Source organism: Leucoraja erinacea, chromosome 2, assembly GCF_028641065.1.
Source record: "Leucoraja erinacea ecotype New England chromosome 2, Leri_hhj_1, whole genome shotgun sequence".
Lineage (NCBI taxonomy): Eukaryota > Metazoa > Chordata > Chondrichthyes > Rajiformes > Rajidae > Leucoraja > Leucoraja erinaceus.
Genome location: NC_073378.1, coordinates 61,753,971 through 61,777,975, shown reverse-complemented (window position 1 = coordinate 61,777,975; position 24,005 = coordinate 61,753,971). Strand labels below are relative to the sequence as shown.

The window sequence follows — 24,005 nt, the reverse complement described above, 5'->3', positions numbered from 1 at the left end:
AAATTACAAAGATTGATCCATTGAACATGAATGAATGAAGGTACACAAAAAAGCTGGAGAAACTTAGCGGGTGCAGCAGCATCTATGGAGCGAAGGAAATAGGCAACGTTTCGGGCTGAAACCCTTCTTCTTAAACACATGAATGTATGTTTATTGGCCAAGTATATTCACATACAAGGAATTTGCTTTGGTGCTCCGCCCACACATGACAACATGACATTGTGACAGTTAGGAATGACACATAAAACATTAAAAATAAAACATTATCGCGTAAACATACAAATTAAATAAAATACCAGAGCAAAAGGAGGCTACAGATTTTTGTTTATTGAGTAGAGCTACTACGTGAAAAAAAAGCGTTTTTTATGTCTGGCTGTGGCAGCTTTGACAGTCCGGAGGGAAGTGATTCAGAGTTTGTGGCCACCGTGAGAGGGGTCAGAGATGATTTTACCCACTCGCTTCCTGGCCCTTGTAGTGTACAGTTCGTCAATGGAGGGAAGGTTGCAGCCAATAAGGTAAGTCTGGTAAGGTAAGTCTGATAAGGAAGGTGAGGACAAAGGGAACCCTATCCTTCTTCTGGGTAGTAGTGAAAGGAGTGAGTACAGAAGTGCAGGAAATGGCAACCTTGTAGTTTATATGAATTTTCTATCTTATTCTGACTTCCAAGCTTTATGGACAGCATTCCATCTTCTGACAGCATATTAGAATCCTCAGGGTGAGTATTGATCAACAAATTTAATCTCGCTTTTCCATTTTGTAATCAAAATTGGGCAGTTAAGATGAAAGGTTGACATCCCAAAGCGTTAACTGTTATCCTCGTCAGAGATGCAGCCTGACATGGAATATTCCCACCGTTTCCCAAGTTCACTTAATTGCTTTTTCTTCATTTAGGTTGTTTTAAAAAAGATAGCAGTATTCTGATGCTTGATTCCCTAATCCCTCGTTCCTCCTGCAACTTCGCAAAACAAACCAATTAATTGCCCATAATCTAACTGAATGGCTCAAAATGTCAACCAGCCTTTGTGTTTTTGTCATCTTTCACCCTTTTACATTAGCTGTTGAATTGTTGCACAATGAACAGTCACACCATTAAGCTGTTAGCATTGTTTTTAAGGTGGCCTAATGACCTGGCAAATTATTACAGGCATGTGGGTGATTCTTCAGTAAGTGTCTACTTTTAATTTTCTGGAAACACAATTATAAAACTTAAATTTTTGCAACTTGAATGTTGTTTCACATAGATGAACATCTCTACTATGGGAAAAATATGTTTGGCGTAATCTTTTAAAGAATTTAATTCATTTTTTCCCTCTATTTTTTCCAGGTTGCCATTGCATTCAGTCATATAGAATAGAAGATAGAATTACTTTATTAATCCCCTTATTCAGGGGAAATTCAGATGTCCTTGCAGCACACTAATAAAAATACAACATAGCATTCAAGAAGTTTAACATTAAAACATCAAAACATCCCCACAAAGTCCACATCCGCCATATCCGCCACATTGTTATGATGAACAACACCAAGTCAAGTCAAGGCAAGTCAAGATAGTTTATTGTCATGTGTCCCAGATAGGACAATGAAATTCTTGTTTACTGCAGCACAACATTGTAGGCATAAATACAGATCAGTGTGTGCATATGCCATAGAATATATATATATATATATTCTATGGCATATGCACACGCACACAAAAATAAACAGATAAAGTGCAATAGGCTGTAATAGTTCAGTTTGTTTGAAGTGTGTTTAATAATCTGATGGCTGTGGGGAAGAAGCTGTTCCTGAACCTGGATATTGCAGATTTCAGGCTCCTGTACCTTCTATCTGAAAGCAGCGGAGAGATGAGTGTGTGGCCAGGATGGTGTGGGTCCTTGATGATACTGGTAGCTTTTTTGAGGCAGCGACTGCGATAGATCCCCTCGATGGTAGGGAGGTCAGAGCCGATGATGGACTGGCCAGTGTTTACAACTTTTTGCAGCATTTTCCGCTCCCGGACGCTCAGGTTGCCGTACCAAGCCACGATGCAACCGGTCAGCATGCTCTCTATTGTGCACCTGTTCGAGAGAGTCCTCCTTGACATACCGACTCTCCGTAATCTTCTCTGGAAGTAGAGGCGCTGGTGTGCTTTCTTGATGATTGCATCAGTGTTCTGGGACCTGTAGAGATCTTCGGAAATATGCACGCCCAGGAATTTGAAGTTCTTGACCCTTTCCACCATCGACCCGTTGATATAAACGGGACTGTGGGTCCCCATCCTACCCCTTCCGAAGTCCACAATCAGTTCCTTGGTTTTGCTGGTGTTGAGAACCAAACTGTTGTGCTGGCATCATTTGGTCAATCGGTCGATCTCACTTCTATACTCCGACTCATCTCCATCAGTGATGCGTCCCACGACAGTGGTGTCGTCGGCGAACTTGATGGTGGAGTTCGCACTATGACCGGCTATGCAGTCATGAGTATAGAGAGTACAGCAGAGAGCTGAGCACGCAACCTTGAGGTGCTCCCGTGCTGATTGTTATCGAGGACGACACATTTCCACCAATACGGACAGACTGTGGTCTGTGAATAAGGAAGTCGAGGATCCAATTGCAGAGGGATGCGCAAAGACCCAGATCTGAGAGCTTGGTAACCAGCTTCGAGGGAATGATGGTATTAAATGCCGAGCGGTAGTCAATGAATAACAGCCTGACATATGAGTTTTGTTGTCTAGAGCGTAATAGAGAGCCAATGAGATTGCATCCACCGTTGATCTGTTGTGGCGGTAAGCAAACTGCAGTGGGTCCAGGTTTTGGTTGAGGTATGACTAGATTTGCGCCATGATCAGCCTCTCAAAGCACTTCATCACCACAGACGTTAGTGCCACTGGTCGATAATCATTGAGGCACATCACCTTACTCTTCTTGGGCACCGGAGTAATTGATGCCCTTTTAAAGCAAGTGGGAACCTCAGGCCTCAAGTGAGAGGTTGAAAATGTCCGTAAAAACTCCAGTCAGTTGGTCCTCACAGGTTTTTAAAACATGCTCGGGTATACCATCAGGTCCAGGCGCTTTCCGAAGGTTCACCCCTCTGAAGGATCTTCTGACGTCGGCCTCTGTGACTGTGACCGAAATGCCATCACGGCGAATGGGGGCTCGGGATTTAAGAAAATAAAATCAAATTTTTGCCACAGTCTTTCAAATTATAGAGTATCTTCCTCAAATAAACCACCAAAAAATAAGTTTTCAGTCTAACGCATTGATTTTAAAACATCATAACAGTTTACTGCTGAAAAAAGTGGTGATTTTCAGCAAGAATGGTAACCATCACATAACCTTTCACCAACTTCCTCTAAAACAATATTAACTTCAGATGAATAGGCAGTATACTGTTCATTTATCAATTACAATTCATAATTATGGTCATTGTTGTATTATTTTACACATTATGAGCATAAAATACTCGTGTGAAGGACATGACAGTGTTATAGAGGTGATGAACAGAGACAGACACAGACAGACAGGGAGTGCCCGCAATCCCCACCACACGTCGAGTCCACGTTCTCTGCCCCCTTCCCGTCCCCCATCCTCCCGCCCCACTTCACCAGCCCCCACCCCGCGCCCCCGACATGGGGACCATTGATTACCTCCATAAATTCCATAATTTTTCTTGTGGGGGGTGATGGGGGTCATTAGCTCCAGGGGTCCCGTCTCCAGGGTGGGCGAGGCCCAACGGGTACTACTTGGTCTAGTTTATCATTAAAAATGTCATAGCTTTATCTACAGAAAAATCTGTGTAGTGTATGTCCATAATATAGAGAAGTCAAAAAATGGCCAAGCATGTGACAAGTCAAGGGCACTGCATGTTGGATAGTTTAGTTTATTTGGAACTGGAGAAGAAACAAAACTACACCATTATTTTGAATATTTTCAGAAGTGTTAAATGCAATGAGTGCCTTAGTCAAAGCAGTGTGTACAACATTGAACAGTTTGTGGCTGTACACAACAAATTTACAAATATTTTACAAAGATTTATGGATGACAAGCTATGAACCTACGAATTCACACAATAGACACGAGATGCTCATGTCAGATATTTTTGTTCTAATGTAATGAAATGGTGAATAAGTATTATTCAGACTTAATGGCTGCCAACAGAACACGGAAGCAACCTAGGTACACAAAAATGCTGGAGAAACTCAGCGGGTGCAGCAGCATCTATGGAGCGAAGGAAATAGGTGACGTTTCGGGCCGAAACCCTTCTTCAGACTGAGTCTGAAGAAGGGTTTCGGCCTGAAACGTCACCTATTTCCTTCGCTCCATAGATGCTGCTGCACCCGCTGAGTTTCTCCAGTATTCTTGTGTACCTTCAATCTTCCAGCATCTGCAGTTCCTTCTTGAACACGGAAGCAACTTACATTGATTTTGAAGCTCTGTACACTACTATCCAGGAAGTGAACATTGCAGACAACTTCTGATCGATGTTTGTCTCTTGGCATCTCGAGAACACGCATGTGGTTTGTCCTCCCACCTAGCGCACGAAATCGTGATGTCATCACTACACCTCCGATATCTAAAAGTGAAAATGAATAGGATAAGCTAACAACAAAACTTTCTCTTTCATTGAAGCCGTTATCCCTGATACCCATTTCTTCCTCATCTCCAAATTGTTGGATAGTCGTTTAGTAACATTTTCAAACATGCAATCAGGTTCCATGTTTACAACGGTACCATGTCCCATTCTTCCACAGGCAATTAACTTTTCTGTTGCCTGCTTCTCGAACTCCAATATCATACTTTAACTTTAAACCATTTAAAATTCAGCTGTCTTGCACATTCTTTTCATCCATAACATCCATGTTTGCTGTTGTTTCTTACTCCTGCTTTCCCAGGTCCCAATTATTTAAATTTCTGAGCCTTGTTTTTAAGAGCAAAATAACTTTGGTGAGATGTCCAGGGCCTCCTCCATGGCCAGAGTAAGTTCCACCGCAAATTGGAGCAGCAGCACCTCATATTTCGCTTGGGCAGTTTACACCCCAGTGATATGAACATCGACTTCTCCAATTTCAGGTAGTCCTTGCTTTCTCCCTCCTTCCCCTCCCCTTCCCAGCTCTCCCATAGCCTACTGTCTCCGCCTCTTCATTTCTTCTTCTCCACCCCCCACCTCCACATCACTGAAGAACTTATGTTTTAATAGCACCTCCAAAAAATTAAAAATCTACCATGTAAAAGGACAAATGCAGCCATCTTCCTACAAGCTTCCCAAGTCACAGAATTTCCCAGCTTGGTATAAGTAGGTACCTGTAGGTATAACCTTGTTAGATAAAATACAGCAGTTCAAGGAAGTGGCTTGCTATCGCCTGGAATTAAGAAGAATGGGTAGGAAATGCTAGTCTTATCAGTGAAACTCATCTAAAAGACAAAATGATTTTGCCAAGTTTATTTCAACATAACTCATGCTACATAGACTTCATATCCAAAACACATTAAAGCGAAACATTTATAGTTCAGAAATTGTTTTGTTTTTTTAATTATTGTTTTCAGTATTGAAATTGTACTCCAATCCACAGAACCAGACTGAAAAAAAGTCACCCAAAACACACTGTCAAAATGCCAGAGGCAGATTTTTATTTCGTACCCGGGGATAATGATCCATGCGACGTAACTGAGTCAAATTAATTTTGATTTGACTCGCCAGCTGACTATTTTTCCTCCGAACCAGATCAAGAGAGCCAAATGAGCCTTGGGCATCAGGAACTGGAACTGGAGGCCTCAGAAATCATAGTGCATAAACCATAATGCCCTGCTTCTAAATGCACAAACAGCCTATCTGAAGGCAAGGCTCTCATTGGAGCCACAAATTATTTAAAAGCTGGGAGGCTATTTTTAAAAATATCTAATACATAATTATTAATGCTTCTGCAACTATTTGAAAACAAACATATGAAACATTAATAAATAAAACCATAAACAATTAAGTTACATTATCCACGTATCTTCGAGCTCAGGAATCCACATTCATAACGGGATCCTATAGGAAGAACAAGATGGATTTCCCAGTATAATACTGGGAAAATCCCAGTACATTTGAGGTTTGGCACCAAACTTAGGCCTCTCGCACTACTGGCTACTCTCCATAAACCTAAAGCCATCCACACCTTCCTGATGTTACAAGAAATAAACTCCATTCACCTTTCATTCCTGTGCTTGTAACCCAACGCAAATTCCTAATTAATCATCATTTTGGTTTTCAAATGCTTCCAAAATGTTGTTCTTAGTTGCTCTGTGATCTCTTCCAGCCTTACAGTGTATAAAGGCACCAGCTATTCCATCAAATCTTAAGCCTTATGTAATCCAAATGTAATTGCTGTAACATTGTCAGCCAAGTCTTCATCAATCAAAACTTGGCGTTCTGGATTTCTTTCTCAATACCTTTGTCTCTTTGTTACTCTTTCATCCTTTAAGAAGCTCCTTAAAAGCTATCTTTCATTGAAGTGGTAGGGAAGCTATTGGAGAGGATTCATCAGGATAATTTACTTGCATTTGGAAGACTATGAGTAAATTCATTTAGTTTAGATTATTAATGTCATGTAGAGTGAAAAGCTTTTGTTTGCATGCTATCCAGTCAAAAATCATACATGATTACAATCAAGCTGTCCACAGAACACAGATAAAGGATAAAGGGTACAATATTTAATGCAAGATAAAGTTTGATGAAAGATCGTTCAAAGGTCTTCAATGAGGTAGATGGGAGGTCAGGATCACACTCTAGTTGATGAGATGACCGTTCAGTTGCCTGATAACAGCTGGGAAGAAACTGTCCTTGAATCTGGAAGTATGTGTTTTCAAACATCTGCACCTCTTGTCTAATGGAAAAGGGGAGATGTAAGAGGGACCAGGAGCGAGACCGGTCCTTGATTTTGCTGGTGACCTTGCAGAGGCAGCATGAAGTACAAGATGTTAAATATTACTTACACATCCAAACCTCAGAGAAAGAAGAGTGGGTCACATTCATGGTATTTGGAGCTCTCGAAGCAACCTTCTCTACATTGTCAAGGCCATATGTAGACCAGGTAACAGCTACATTCTGCCCATTTTGGCCACCCCAATCTCCTATTTCAACTTCCCATTCCCACACCAACCTCTGTCTTTGACCTTCACCACTGCCAGGGTGCAGGAAAATGCAAACTCGACATACAACAATTCATTTTCTAACTGGGTAACCCATTATTATGAATACTGAAATTTCCAATTTCAGGAAGCCTACATTCCTTGTGCACCTTCCTCTCTCCTGATCCACACAGATTGCGTTCCTGAAAAGAGAGCACCTCAGACATCCTGAAGTGGAAGGCTTCATCTCAAGAAATAATGAAGTTGAGACAGAGAAACTGATCCTTTCAAGGGACAGGATATGAGGAGGTGTGGTCATGATGATGTGGGTTTGCGGTAAATATCAGCAGATAGTTTGTCACCCGAGATAGAAGCAGATGGATCAACAAAGGGGAGAGGTGTCAGAAATGTTCCAACAGAGAGTGGTAAATCTCTGGAACTCTCTGCCGCAGAGGGTAGTCAAGGCCAGTTCATTGGCTATATTTAAGAGGGAGTTAGATGTGGCCCTTGTGGCTAAGGGGATCAGAGGGTATGGAGAGAAGGCAGATACGGGATACTGAGTTAGATGATCAGCCATGATCATATTGAATGGCGGTGCAGGCTCGAAGGGCCGAAAGGCCTACTCCTGCACAATTTCTATGTTTCTATGTTTCTAAAGTGAGACTTCTCTACCTTTGTACTCTAACTCTTATGTTCCATTTATCTTCCCAATTATTTGCTCAAACTTTAATGCCAACTCTGTATTTCAAGGAGACTCTGATTCCTCTGAACAGCAAGGTTCTAATATCAACCATCCTCCTAATTCACCATAGTTCAGCACACATTTTTATACTGTCACAGTTTCCTATCACATGATCAGAAGGATTGGTCTACTGTAGGTATATAAAATTGTTATGACTAAGCAGTCACTGCTGGATGGATCAAATCCAACTATTTTGTACTCAGTGTTAAAAAAATATCTTGGACCAACACCCATCTTTACAGTGATCTACTGAGTCACCCTTTAGGAGCCTGGAGTAAAAGTGGTTTAATTTTGTTGGAGCACAAAGTAACAATAAAGGAAAACCATGCATGATCGTAATCCAAACAATGGTATATCTTTAAAAAGCAAAACCTATAGGTTCTTCCATCTGCAATAAAGTTCACCATACTAGAGCTTCAGACTGCAAAAATTATCTCTTTGGGATGGCAAACAATTACAAGACCAGAGAGAGCAAAATATCTATATTTGGGAATATTAGAGGTATTGAATATAATATGAGCAGTTGCAAATAAATTAGGACGCGATACATACATTTCAGCAGATTGAAGACAAATGATTTGGAATAAGCAGATATAAAAATGCACAGCAGATCATATAGAAGATGGAAGGTTTAATATTAAATATAATAATTTCTACAATGTACTTGAAAAGCTGTGAACAGTTCTTTCACAACAAAATTGTCATAAATTCAAGTCCCTAGTTTGTGCAATGTTTCGAGAAAATATACATTCTCTAAATGCATTACTATTTGAGTGCCATTTTGCAAACTTCCCAGCTAATCTTTAACATGCTCAGTAACTTAGAGGGCAAGACCTATTTTTCAAAGAATGTAAATTTGCAGGCACAAACCTGGAACTGCAGAATAGAAGTAATATTTGACTAACTTTAATAATCTTTTAGAATTATTATCAAAGCTCAAATGAAAATGTAAAATGTTTGTTGAATCTTTTAATGATTATAAATGATTACTATCATAGAACATACAACATACAGCACAGGAACAGGCCCTTTGGCCCATAATGTCGGTGCCAAACATGATGATAAGTTAAACAAATTTCATCAGTCTGCACATGATCCAAGTCCCTCCATTCCCTGCATATCCATGTGCCCATCCAAAAGACTCTAAAATACCACTATCATATCTACCTCCACCACCAACACTGGCAGCACGTGCCAGGCACATACCACCCTCTGTGTAAAAGCAACTTGTCCTGCATATCTCCTTTAAACCTCTCCCCTTTCACCTTACTGCCCTGCCCTTGACTATTTGCTATTTCAATTCATGGAAAAAGTATCCTTACTGTCTACGCTATCTATGCCTTTCATAATTTTATATACATCTATCATGTCTCTCCTCGACTTCCGACATTCCAAAGAAAGCAATCCAAGTTTGTCCAACTTCTCCTTATAGCCAATACTCTCTAATCCAGGCAGCATTCTGGTAATGGCCCTGTCCCACGATGCGAGTTCATTCAAGAGCTCTCCCGAGCTTAAAAAAAAATCAAACTCGTGGGAAGCACGGAGAATGAACGTAGCGGGTACATTGGAGCTCGGGGACAGCTCTTAACGGCTAGTAACGCTAACCGCAGGTACTCGGGAAGACTCACTAACGGCAGGTAAGCTTGGGAAGACTCGTGAAGATTTTTCAACATTAAATATTCATGACTAAATGTGGCACTGTTTTTGCCACATTTAGTCATAAATATTTAATGTTGAAAAATCTTCACGAGTGTCCGGGAACATTACCATCTGGTTTGGGAATTGCTCTGCCCAGGACAAGAAGGCTCAGCAGAGAGTAGTGCATTCGGCCGAACGCACTATGGGAACTTCACTCACCCCCCTGCAGGAACTATACAACAGGAGGTGCAACTCCAGAGCAAATAAAATCATGGGAGACCCCCTTCCACCCCTGCAACGGACTGTTCCAGCTGCTACGGTCAGGCAAACGCCTCCGTTGCCATGCGGTGAGAACGGAGAGGTTGAGAAGGAGTTTCTTCCCAGAGGCAATTCGGACTGTAAACGCCTATCTCACCAGGGACTAACTCTACTGAACGTTTTTCCTTCCATTATTTATCATGTAAAAGAATATGTGTGTTATGATTGTGTTTATAATTTATTTGGTTGTTTTGTTGTTTGTCTTTTGCACAAAAGTCCGCGAGCATTGCCACTTTCATTTCATTGCACATCTCGTATGTGTATGTGACAAATAAACTTGACTTGACTTGACTTGGTGTGCAAATTGGTGGTAAAACAATGAAAACTTGTCGGTCATGAAAAAAGTTTTTGACTTGCAGTTTTGAAGTTATCTAATTTATATCTGCTATTTATAAGGTTTCACATGATGGATAGATTTTTTTTTAAGAGCAGTGTATTGGTGTAAAAAAGTGAATACTAGTCTTGTTCGTCAAAAACTCCCCAGTATTGTAAAAAGACACATATGCCTTCTTAACCACTATCTACTTGTGCCTCCAATTTCAGAGAGTTATGGACTTGGACCATAACATTTTTGTTGAAAAATGGCCATCAGAGCCCCGAGTACCGACAAGCGGCCATTACCGTAAATCTCCGAGTCCGAATCAGGGCAAACTCGGGAGAACTCTTTGAATGAACTCGTACAGTGGGACAGGGCTTAAAAATCCTCAATACAATTACAATTACAATGAGAAGAACTTTTTTCACACAGAGAGTGGTGAATCTCTGGAACTCTCTGCCACAGAGGGTAGTTGAGGCCAGTTCATTGGCTATATTTAAGAGGGAGTTAGATGTGGCCCTTGTGGCTAAGGGGATCAGGGGGTATGGAGAGAAGGCAGGTACGGGATACTGAGTTGGATGATCAGCCATGATCATATTGAATGGCGGTGCAGGCTCGAAGGGCCGAATGGCCTACTCCTGCACCTAATTGCTATGTTTCTATTAGTAAAGGCATACTTTACGCATGTATAACTAAGAGAAAAAGATCAACTATAGAATTCAATGTACAATAAACATCACAAAGAAGTCATATAAAGTAAAGACATGGAACATGGTTTCAGCAGCAGGTGAGTCGAGATGTGGTGTGAAGATTTATGGATACATTTTGTTTTGGAATTAATGGTTAAGAGCAACAAGGGCTTTTGATATACTCTTGTGATAGTTTTTGCAACACTAGTTCAAAGATACTAGTACATTGATCCTCCCGTAACTGTTCTATTGATGGACATCATCTAGCAACGTTTTCCACTAATAGAGCAGGCAGAGTTCAAGACCACTCCAGGCCACTGAAATTTGTTCTGTACCGCTAATCGTTTGAGTGCAACAAGTGGTCTACTTGTAAATTCCGGTGCAATGTATGGAGTTTCTAGCTCAAGTCCTATTCTTCATGATAATGAGAAAGTGTCACAGGGTGCATCAGAATATGCAGTCAAAAGACTAATGTTAATCAGTACTAGACTAAATGGGACCCGTTGGATCCCTGTCATACAGGTTTGGTCCCTCAAAGCAATATTCCACCACTCACCCATAGCCCCCAACTGCACAGGCGCACCTCATTTCCCCTCATCCCTAGCACTCTCCCCCTCCTCTTCACCCTCCCTCTTCTTTCCCCTCTCCTCCTCCCCTCCCCCAATCCCCTCCCTCACCTCTCTCCTTTCCCCTACCCTCAGTCACTCCCTCCCTCCATAAGTCCTCTCCTCTCCCAACTCCCCTTTCCCTCTATCCCCTCTCCTCCCCCACTCTCCCTCTCCAGGATCTCGAGGTTGCCGCTTCTCTCCCTTCTTGCGTGCCCCAGAGGAGCATCAGGTCGCCTGTGAGCCTCGGGACTAGCTGCAGTTCCCAGGTTGCCTGCGAACCCCGGGACTAGCTGACAGTTCCACTGTCTCGTAGCCACCCGAGCTACTGAGTGAGTTGCTGGCATGATCCCCGACCCCCTCCTTCTGAACGCTCCTGCCATCCCTGCAACTTTACCCCTGGCAGCCCAGCCGTTCTAACACGGGACAGACTCCCCACACCCTGTGGAAGGAACTCTCCCCCCCCACCCCCCAGCAGTGCTGTCCTTTTACAGCCACTGTACTGAGGGATAGCCAAGTCTATCTTACTTGGCTAACAATCTAACCTTCGGCCTCCAAGATGCAGGTAAATGGTCGGGCCTTATTTTAAGATAAAAAATAGTCTTCATCGCCCGTAAATACGGTATATATCGATGCAATGCCAAATTTCTAAAAATAATTCAGGCAATTCCATGTATTCAACTTGCAAAGAGGACGCAGTAATAGGTAGGAGGAAGATCTTTAATACTTTAAGTCATCCATAGTCACTCACAATTTGTTCCCAATAGGTAACAATAGGCATAATCACTTTTGTGTTGCTTTGTGAAATGATGTTTCCAATGTTGCTGCTGCTCACTAAAGGTACAAAGGGGGATTGATTAACAGGGCCACCTATTGAATCCCCTTGTAATCACAGCTGGCAGGTTACCTATTGGGAACAAATTGTGAGTGACTATGGATGACTTAAAGTATTAAAGATCTTCCTCCTACCTATTATTGGCAGTCTGGCATACACTTAATTTTTCTGACATTTAAACATGCTGCTTGTTTTGCAAGAGGTTGAAAAGAACATGAATATATAATGTTTTCATATCAGTGCAGTCCAACGTGCAGCCTTTAAACAGACTAATATTTTAAAGTACTTTTTTGGAGCTCTTTGATCGTCCTTAAGAGCTTTATCAACTATCTGTCCAAACATTTGCAATCATGCAATTTTAATCCACTCTTTTTTTCAGGAACATAATTAAGTTCATAAGTCATAGGAGAATGAGGCCATTCGACCCATCCAGTCTACTCCACCATTCAATCATGGACGATCCACTCGCGTGCCTTCTCTCCGGAAACCTTGACACCCTCACTAATCAAGAACCTATCAATATCCGCTTTAAAAATACCCAAGAGTTGGCCTCCACAGCCATCTGTGGCAATGAATTCCACAGGTTCATCACTCTCTGACTAAATAATTCCTCCTCACCTCCCTTCTAAAAGTATGTCATTTTATTCCGAGGCTGTACCCTCTGGAGACAGCTTCAAATTTATTGGCATTAACATCTCAACACGTAGAAAATGTGGCAGCACCCCTACGTTCTAAGAAATTCAAAGTGTACTTGTGCATAGCACAATAAACTTGAATTTACTTAAATATCTGAAACAGAAAATCTCCTAGTCAAGCACCAAAGACCCGAGCATGCCGGATTAAGAGTTTTATGATATCTAAACGAACATAATAACAGTGCAGGCTTCTTATCACATTGGAGTACACCATTAAAATGAGTTTTCTTTGCCCTTTTCTATGGCTGGGCTGGCTTCCAGAGCTGCAAGATGAGTGTAAGTCCAACAATTTGTATTGGTTCCTTTATCACTCATGTGCTGAAATAAATACTTACATTTTAAAGCAGTCGAGCAGAAAAATGCCAGAGAACCACTTTGTTGTTAATATTTAATGCAATATCCATTTGTCCCACAATAATGTTTCATGGAGAACAGATTAAAATATCTGTCTGAATATGTATACACCATGCCCTTTCAACCATCATCCTTGTTTTTGCTAACATTTATTTACTTCATTCAGAAAAATTAAAATTAAAGTTTATCATTTGCTTCCTGATCTTACATCCCCCTAAATGTGCAATTTCTCCAAAAACTCTAGTTGTTGGTCTATCCCCAATTTCTTTCACACCCTCACTAATGCCCATGTCGCAATCATGTCAGTCAAGATCTGGAATTCACTCCCTGAAAATCTTTAGTCTCTCAAGCTTCTTCAGATACTCCTCAAAACATAGCTCTTTAATCAACCTTATGCTTGCCTGCCACCATATCTCCTTTTGTGATTCACTATCTCTGCTGTATAGAACATTTAAAAACATAATTATTTTTTCATAAAGAAAATTTGAGCGTATTATTTTTTAAGTACTGGGTTGCAACTTCCCTAATAATTGACAAGCTTCCATGTCGGACTAACAGCCTGCAGTTCTTTTTCTCTATCCCTTTCTTCTTGAATAGTGAAATTATATTTGTGATACATTGTGTATACCAATCTGCCTAGACCTTGACAGAACCAAGGGATTTGATAATCAATACATCAGCCATCAGTCTGAAGAAGGGTTTCGGCCCGAAACGTCGCCTATTTCCTTGGCTCCATAGATGCTGCTGCACCCGCTGAGTTTCTCCAGCATTTTTGTGTACCATCAGGTCCCCAGGGATTGGTCAGTGCTTTATCCCATTAACATTTTCAATAATTGTAATTCTTTTAAAAGTCTTACTCTGATCTGATCATTGGTTACCAAATTTTACTGGTCCCTTGATTTACTGAAGATTGATGGAAAATATTTGTTCGTTGTTCATACCGCTGGCAGTTTACACCCCAGCAGTATGACTTCTCTAATTTCAGGTAGTCCTTGCTTTCTCCTCCCCTTCTCAGCTCTCCCTCAGCCCACTGTCTCCGCCTCTTCCTTTCTTCTTCCCACCCCCCTCCCCCCACATCAGTCTGAAGAAGGGTCTCGACCCGAAACGTTGCCTATTACCTTCGCTCCATAGATGCTGCCTTGCCCGCTGAGTTTCTCCAGCATTTTTGTCTACCTCCTGTTCAATGTTCCTGTCATTTCCTGTTCCCTATCCCAGTTTTTAAGAATCAAGTTCTTACTTTTCCTTTTGACTCATTGGCAGAAGTTTTATTTCTTGCTAGTTTACTTGCATTTTCTGGAACTGTTTTTCTTCGTAACTTAAAAAAATGTCTCCAACCTCGAGGTCAACAATTCAATTTTATAAATATCTTCTTTCAATCTCTTAACTTTCAGCTTCAACTTTTCACATTGTGTGCAAGTCCCTAACCTCACTGCAATGAAGAACAATTATGGATAAATAAAAATGCACCAAACTGATAGTAATCTTGCCATATATAGAAATGCAACATTCTTGTACATTATAGCTCATTTATTATTTTTGAGCCTTAATTTGACTGTGATAGATCATCTAATAAGTAAAGCTCAGAAAACAATCTCTCAAATCAAGTACTACATGAATAACCTCACTAGTCTGGACACTTATATAGGCCCGAAACTCACATTTGCAGATTAACTGTTGCCCATATTATTCTAGCAGGAACTCTAAGCAACTGTTGACAACCTCTTCAATAGCTGGGGGGGAGGAAGAAGATGTATGTGAGCTTTTTAAACATGATTAGTCTCCAAAACACATAGAAATAGATAGAATGGTAGATAGAAAAGACGGTAATGACAAAGATGCGATGGTGTATGCTGGCTGAAATGACAGGTTCCATTAAACATATCCACTCAACCAGCAAAAGTAGTGGATGATAGGACTCCAGTAATGGTTATGGCAATGGTGAAGACTGATAAACCAGCCTTCACCATTGCCACAGTTCAGTTTGGTCATAAATGGCAACGTTCCAGCAGTAGAAATGGAGGTACAATAAAAGTTTTGAGAGTCCATCCAAATAAGTGTAGTGAGCAGCCGGAGTCTTGAGCAACAGCAAAAATAGCTGTCAGTCCTATATCTGATAAAAAAAATAAAGGCAAAGCAAATGCAGAGCAAATGATCATTACTACCAATACCATGGCATGTGACAAATTATTTATGTGTTGTAATTTGGGCATTCTAAGCGACTTTCTATAAAAAGTTAATATGCATGTATTACAAGCAGTTAGGACGCAAATAGTATCTCAATCTTAAGGTGACCTAATCTGCGGCGACCTAATCTGCGAGTTCAGGAGAGTTTGCCCTCGACTAAAACTCGCAGCAGGGTCGACGTGGTCCAAGGAGGTCCTATGAGGTCATTGGAACTGTCCTACATGCTCGAGGGAAGTTCCCAAATACTCGCGGCCTCAACTAGGTCGCAGGTTTTCAGCATGTTGAAAAAGTTTCCGTGAGGAAAATTTGGTCGGCATGGTTCTTTTTAACTCATAATGCAGTGGAGTGGGGTCGCTATTTGGTTACAGGCAGTCGAGGGCAGCCGTAGGCAATCTCCTTCGCTGACCGGGCAATTTGATTGCCTCATTGGAGTTTTCAGTACCAAGGAAAACCGAGCGGTAGGTAAAATGCCCGCTAAAAGTTATTATACTTCTTAAAAGTGTCTCCACTCATTCTCCCCCCATCTCGCGGCGGCGGGGGGGGGGGGGGGGGTGTGTGTGTGTGTGTGTGTGTGTGTGTGTGTGTGTGTGTGTGTGTGTGTGTGTGTGTGTGTGTGTGTGTGTGTGTGTGCGCGTGCTCACGGTTTCAACGCGGACGGTCGATCCAGCTCAAAGCTTTATAGGCGAGTGCCCTCGAGCTTGAAGGTCAAAGACACTCTTCTTAACTCGCGGATTACGTCGCCGCAGTGGGACAGCCCCTTTAATCACCAAAGGATTTGAGAACAAGAGTAAAAATGGTTTATTGCAATTTTGCAGATCCTCAGTGAAGCAATGTGGGACCTGATCTTCCAAGCTAAGCAAAGGCCTACCTGTGAAAGAGGGAGCACAACGAAGGTTCCCCGATTGATTCCTCGGATGGGTGTTTGTCCTTTGTTGGAGAGATTAAATTGGTTTATACTTTCTTAAGTTTAAGAGAATGAGGGATGATCTTGGAAACATGAAATGCAAATTACAGACTGGATGCAAGGATGATGTTTTTCATAGATGGCATATCTAGAACATATCTTTGGAATTTTCTACCCAATGCCGCTCTGGAGGCCAAGACAGGAATTACAGTCAAGACACCATCCAGAGATCTATTGATTTGTGCAGGAAACAGAAGATATGGGGGGGGGGGGAATAGTACAGCAAAGCAAAGGGCCAAAATTATTTAGTTGTCCATGTAAAACACTGATGATCACACCACCAGCAAAACAATGAGCTTTACGGACTGTCCCACTTGGGCATCATTTGCACCTCACGCAGGTGGCGCTACCGCATACGCCACCACGCGCCATGCATGCCATGCTCGTGACGCGTAAATTATGTCACGTAAATGACACGCAAATGACGCCCAAGTGGGACAGGCCCTTTAAGCTCAGCCACAATCTCATTTGGGTAACAATGAGGGGCCAAATAACCTGTTCCTGCTTTTATTTCTGATGTCGCCTTGTTGCAAGGCCAAACATGGCCAGTGCATGGCCAGTGATGAGAGCAACAGAGTTTCTGCAGCTGTTCAGGAAGTACATACTGCACAATATGTAGTCTTTTCTGAAAAGTCACGTGCTGGGTGAACAGGCTAGAACTTTCAGCCACTCGCCTCCTACAGAAAATCAGTTTTATTGGATTGAGACCCATTGCTAGGGTGAACACAGTAAAACAACTCAAAGATATGGAGTCTATAGACTTTAAGAGATACAGTGCAGCTATAGGTGCTTCGGCCCACCAAGTCCGCACCGATCAGCAATCACCCCCTCATACACTAACACAATAATGCACACTAAGAGACGATTTTACCGAAACCAAGTAACCTACAAACATGTACATCTTGTGGGAGGAAACTAGAGCACCCAGAGAAAACCCACAGGGAGAATGTATAACTCCTTACAGACAGCACCCGTAGTCATGATCGAACCCGGATATCTGGTGCTGTAAGGGAGCAAGTCTTCTGCGACGCCACTGTGCCACTCTTAAATCATAGAGTTGCAGAACCCGAGTCGTATACAAACAAGCTCTTTGGTTCACCACGTCTATGTTGACCATCATACACAGGCATTAAATTGCATTTGCCAAATTAATTTTATATTCCTCTATACCTTGCTCATTCAAATACCAAGGCAAACAACAAAGTGCTGTGTCCCTCCAGCACTTTGTTGTTTGCTCAAGATTCCAGCATCTGTAATCTCTTGAGATTTCATTCACGTATGTCCCCAGACACCTTTTAAATTTTGTTATTTTTCCTGCGTTCACCACCACCTCTAGCAGCTCATTCCAGACACCAACTGCTGTGTGTGAAAATGTATCCTTCACATCTTCCTTAAACTTTCTCCCTATCGCCTTATATTTATATCCTCTACTTTATGACTCCTCTAACCATGACTTACACCCACTTTTGTTCCAACAAAAACACACAGCCTATCCAATTGCTCTTTATATTTCAAGCACTCCAACCCACCCTGTGAATATTTTCTGCACCCTCCAAATCACATCTTTCCAGTAGCGTAGCAACTCCAAGTGTGGTCTAATCAATGTTTTGGACAACTCTAACACCATGTTCCATCCTCATGCTTAATGCCTCGGCCAACAAAGGGAAGCACGCCATACACTGTTTCTATCCATGCTGCTACTGTCAGGCAACTCTGCACTCGTACCCCCATGTCTCTCGGTAATACATCCGCAGGGAGTGTTGCCTACTTTCTCAGTCAATCTAGATACTGTTCAAATCTTCGATAATCATGTTCACTCTCCACTATACCATCAATTTTGGTGTCAGCTGCTGACTTACTAATCATTCCACTAGCATGTTCATCTAAACTTCCAATAAAGATGACGAACTACAGGGACCTTGCACTGATCCCTGTAGTACAACATTGGGCACAGGCTACCAATCTAAAAAAACAGTGCTCCTGTACTACATGACACCTCCAATTTGGTATTCAATTAGATAGCTAACGTAATCTAAACATCCAGCCGCTTATGCAGAGCAATGGCCACGAACATGTAGGCAAACGCTAACACCCAAACGTAAAGAACACCTGTTCAAGAACAACCAATTTTAGAGACACACACAAAACCACACTGATTATTCCTAATTAGTGCTTGCGATTTCACAAAACAAATCAAACCTGGTTCTCAGAAAGTCTCCCACTTTCCCACAGTGAAGTTTGGCTCACTGGTCTGGCCTGTAATTTCTTGGCCTTTTCCTGCTTCCCTCTTAAAGAAAGGCACATTATATATCTTCCAGTCTTCTGGCACATCACATATGGCTAAAAAAAGTTATAAATATGTCTGCCAAGACCGCACAAACCCCTCCCTCGCTTCCTATAAAATCCTATATCATGGAAAGTTTATGCTAAAGTATTTAACTGTTAAAAGGTTTACTGAAAAATATTACCATTTAATAGTATAGAAATAGTTCACTGATACCATATACAGTTCCCCCATAATGTTTGGGACAAAGACTCATAATTTATTTATTTGCCTCTGTACTCCACAATTTGAGTTTGCAATAGAAAAATAATTTCTTGCGGTTAAAGTGCACATTGTCAGATTTTAATAAAGGACATTTTTACACATTTTGGTTTCACCATATAGAAATTACAGCAGTATTTATACCTAGTCCCCCCATTTCAGGGCACCATAATGTTTGGGACACAGCAATGCCATGTAAATGAAAGTAGTTATGTTTAGTATTTTGGTGCATATCCTTTGCATGCAATGACTGCTTAAAGTCTGCGATTCATGGACATCATCAGTTGCTGGGTGTCTTCTCTGATGATGCTCTGCCAGGCATGAATTGCAGCCATCTTTAGTTTACGCTAAGCTAAAGTTTATGCTAAGCTAAGCTGAAGAAGGGTCTCGACCCTAAACGTCGCCTATTCCGTCTCTCCATAGATGCTGCCTCACCCGCTGAGCTTCTCCAGCACTCTTTGTCTACTTTAGCTTATGCTTGTTTTGGTGGCTAATCTCACCCGCTAACTTTCTCCAGCAAAGTTCATGTGTCTATACATTTCAGAATTCATTATGCTACTACCATGAGCAGTTGTATCATCAATGAAAATAAATGAGCCAGTACCTACAGCAGCCGTACATGCCCAGGCCATAACACCCCCACCACTGTATTTTACAGATGAGGTGGGATGCTTTGGGTCTTGGGCAGATCCTTCTCTCCTCCATACTTTGCTCTGGCTATCACTCTGATATAAGTTAATCTTCGTCTCATCTGTCCACAAGACCTTTTTCCAGAAATGTGGTTGGTTTTTTAAGTACTTCTTGGCAAAACTGTAATCCGGCCATCCTATTTTTGCGGCCAACCAGTGGTTCGCATCTTGCAGTGCAGCCTCTGTATTTTTGTTCACAAGTGCTCTCTTCTTAATGATGTTCAAACAGTTGATTTTGGTAAGCCTAAGGTTTACCTGATGTCTCTAACAGTTTTATTCTTGTTGCTCAATCTCATAATGGCTTATTTGACTTCCATTGGCACAACTTTGGTCCTCAAGTAGGTAAACAGCAATAAAAGTTTCCAAAGGCGATGGAAAGACTGGAGGTAAGACTCGGTGCTGAGAGCTCTCTTATACCTGCATTAAGGAGGCAATTAAACACACCTGAGCAATTACAAACGCCCGTGAAGCCATGTGTCCCAAACATTATGGTGCCCTAAAATGGAGGGGACTATGTATAAACATTGCTGTAATTTCTACATGGTGAAGCCAAAATATATAAAAATGGCTTTTAATAAAATCTGGCCATGTGCACTTTAGCCACATGCAATTTTTTCCTAATACAAATCTCAAATTGTGGAGTACAGAGGCAGATAAATAAATGGGTCTTTGTCCCAAACATTATGGAGGGCGCTGTACAAGAGCTGCCAGGTTTTGGCGCTGTTTTCAAAGTCCAGGTTGCTTTAAGTACAATTAGCCATAAAGGCCCGTTGCCCTGATGACATTGCAGGATCGACCTGGCCAAGCGATATTGTAGGCATTCTCCACCACTGCTCCATGCTGCTGTCACCCCTGGCCCGCGCGCTCAGTCTTCTGGAATGATGTCTAATCCAGGCGAGTCCCAGGCTGCTGCAAGGTCTCCAGCCATTGCCTTGGTCCAGATTGGCCAGCAAACCATCGTACCTCCAGGGCTCTCACTTAACTTTTTTTCCCTGTTGCCAGCCGGGAAACCTTGACAGCTTTTTAGGTTGCCAAATGACAGTTTAGGTGGTCATTTAATATGGCTTGCATGACGCGTGCGATAATGTGCTCGGACGAAGTGCGTAGTAGTTACCAGTCGGAATTATACTCAAAGAAGCATTCACATATTATTTCTGCTTCAAATAAAGTCACAAACTAAACATTCACCAATCAAGACATGATATATCCCACAATGACATGCAGCAAAATTATAAGACAGTATCTCAACTCTTTTTACACATTGCAATTAATGCAATTTCTATTAGTTCTTTCCACTTCCAAACAAAAATGTGGTTGGATTATTCAGCATATGATCAACCTGTGTCAATAAATCCTGGACCATGGTAACATATATACGTACATAAAGTTGTGAATGTTGTTCATTAAATAATTACAGTACTGATACTCCATATTAAGAGCATTGATTTGCTGTTAAAATGAATGTTAGAAGGCAGTCGGTGCAGAATGGATGGATTGAGGCAGGTGAATTAGTACGTGTTGGTTGGAGTAGGTAAAATTGTGAGGGGAGAGCACGGGGGATGTCAGTGGGCTTCAGTACGGGATGGATCGGGTAGACAAAAGTGCTGGAGAAACTTAGCGGGTGAGGCAGCATCTATGGAGCAAAGGAAATAGGCAATGTTTCGGGTCGAGACCCTTCTTTAGACTGTTACCCTCATTCTTCTTGAATGGGAGGATCAGTACAGGATGGATGGGGGGGGGGGGGGAGAGCAGCGCAGGATGAATGGGGGGGGGGGGGGGGGCGGTCTGTACAGTGTGGATCAGAGGGTCTGTGCAGGATGAATGGGAAATCACTACAGGATGATTGAGGGAAAGGGGCAGGATAAATGGAGGGTAGATCAGTACGGGATGAATGCGTGGATTAGTACAGGATAGATGGGGGATCAGTACAGGATGGATAGTGGAGAAGTGCAGGATGGATGGGAAAGGGGTAAGTACAGGGTGAATTGGGGAACCAGTGCAGGATGGATGGATGGGGGGGTGGCAGGAGAATCAATGCGAGGTGGATAGGGTGATCAGCGCAGGATGAATAGATTGGGGGGGGGGGGAAGAGAGAGAGAGAGAGAAAAGCGAGAGAGAGAGAGAAGGGGGGCGAGGTGGGGAGGAAGGAAGGTCGGCGCTCCTCGGACAACATCGCCCCACTGCCTTGGCCGTTGGGAACTCCTCGCCACCGCCTCCCTCCTCCGCCAGCCAACAGCATGGTGCGGGCCGAGCGGTGCAGCTCAAAGATCCCATTGCTATAGGATCTATGGTGCAGCTGCTTCAGAAGTGTCGGAGCGGACGGGTCCCGCGATAGCGGCTCCATTTCCTCCTCCTCCCTGATAGCGTCTGCTGCTTGCAAACCCGCTTACGCGTAACCGCTTTAAAAACAAACCCTCCCGCACGCCGAGGCCTCCCCCTCCCTCCCTCCCTCCTCCCAGTCTTGGCGTGCGGGAGGGTTTTTTTTTAAAGCGCCGTTAGCGGGTTTGCAAGCAGCGGCCTTATCAGGGCGGGCGGGGTGCGGGAGGAGGAGGAGATGGAGCCGCTGTTTGGAACCCGCCATTCACTGCGACCCATCGTCACCCCGAACCTAGTATCTTTCCCACGCAATACAGCCATTACCGCAGACACAAAACGTTGCGTTCCTTTCTCCTGAGATGCTGCCTGACCCGCGGAATTACTCCAGTTTTTTGTGCCTGTCTTCGGTACAAACAAGTATCTGGTTGCCAAGCCGGGCAAAATGACTCGGTGTTTAGGTTGCCCGGCGGCGCTTTGAGTGGTCAATGGCACCCGGGCAACCGTTAATTTCGAGCCCTGACCTCTCCTTGACCGGCAACCATTCAGCCTTGTGTCTGCCAATCTTGAGGGTGCGAAAGGTAAGACCCCGGTTCCTCTTACCTGTCCTTTACTCTTGTGTCTGCCGTCTCTGACTCCGTCCACCCTGCTCTCCAATTCTCTTGTCCTCAGGGACGAGCAGGGTCTGGGAGCAGTTTCCTTCTACAGGGCGGATTTCCTGGTTCCATAGCAGTCAAGCCGGGCCTACTGCCGCGGATAGCTGGGGCATGACAGTCTTCTGAGTTTTGTAATGCTTCCGAATTATTTCCAAACGTCGTAAAAATCATTTTTTTTTTTAAATGTTTGGCAGCTGGTTAAACCAGAAAGTGTGGCTTAACAGAGATGCCAACATTTTTCCAATTGTATAGAGCAGGATTTGTTAAAGGTGCACCACCACCTCTCCCTTCCCTCCATCACAGTGACATTTATGCCGAGGAAGGCCCAGCTGGTACTGAGATTTGGAATGACAAGTTTCTGTGAGGAAATTGCAAACACAATTGCTTCATTAAGTCCATCTTCAAATCCAGTGTTAAAACACATTTGTACTCCCTGGCTTTTGACCATGCCTGAGGCTTTGCTTCTGTTTGTGGTGTTTTTGATGTTTCTTTATTTTACTAGTCTTTTCCTACTATTTCTTTTGATTATTATTTTTGGTGTGTATTAACTTTTTTGTCAATGATTAGTGATGTACTGCACTTTGTTGCAGCTATGTTTGTTTTTAAAGTGCTCTATAAATAAAATTATTATTATTATTATTATTAGTTTTGAGCATGGATAATGCAATCCTGACCAAAATGCTGAAACCATCACTGGAGCATATAATAAGAAATCATGCATTAAATAAACTAACTAAATTTTCACCCTCTGAAATTAGGTTTATTGGATAATGTTCATCAATTTTAATTGATACATCGAAACAGGACCCAAGAGAGTCTAATTGAAGCCCACTCCCCCAGCTATCCACTTTTGCACAATTATGGATACAATTCGTTGCCTTTTCTGTGCAGTATGTTTGGAGTCTGATGGAGGAAAATAAATTTAAATAAATACCAGCAGTTCCCATTTCCCCCCTTCCTCCTGCCTCTGCATAACTCAATCCACACCATCAAATCCCACTACAGACTTCCATCCCAAAAGGTGATCGCTGGTTGGTGCAGACTTGGTGGGCCGAAGAGCCCGTTTCCACGCTGAATCTCTAAACTAAACAAAGCAATATATTCACAGGCCACAAAAGTACTTTCTTCAGTTGTATGAGCAAGCCAACCATGATCACGCCACCAATTATGATGACTGTAATTTCAGAATTGCATAATACCACCACTGGCAGAATAGTCTAAAAAAAAATAGGCTTTAAAAAAAAATCTGTAAAGCATTGGAGATACTTCCTCAAATCTCCAGAACATTCGAAAGAACTTCATAGCTGAGGAATTACTTTTTATAATGGAGGCACTCATGTAGTCAAATAAGGCAACCACTTTACAAAGAGAGGT

The 24,005-nt window shown here is 42.4% G+C and overlaps 1 protein-coding gene across 3 annotated transcripts in view; it reads right to left on the bottom strand.

Annotated features, from left to right (window-relative positions):
• Positions 1–24,005, bottom strand: part of LOC129710598 (tyrosine-protein phosphatase non-receptor type 3-like) — a 161,648-nt gene that overhangs the window by 123,987 nt on the left and 13,656 nt on the right. For all 3 annotated transcript variants that reach the window (XM_055657732.1, XM_055657723.1, XM_055657741.1), the window contains exon 2: positions 4,397–4,551. In XM_055657732.1, coding sequence (XP_055513707.1) covers positions 4,397–4,534 — 138 coding nt within the window. In that variant the 5' untranslated portion in view covers positions 4,535–4,551. The remainder of the gene's footprint in view (positions 1–4,396; positions 4,552–24,005) is intronic.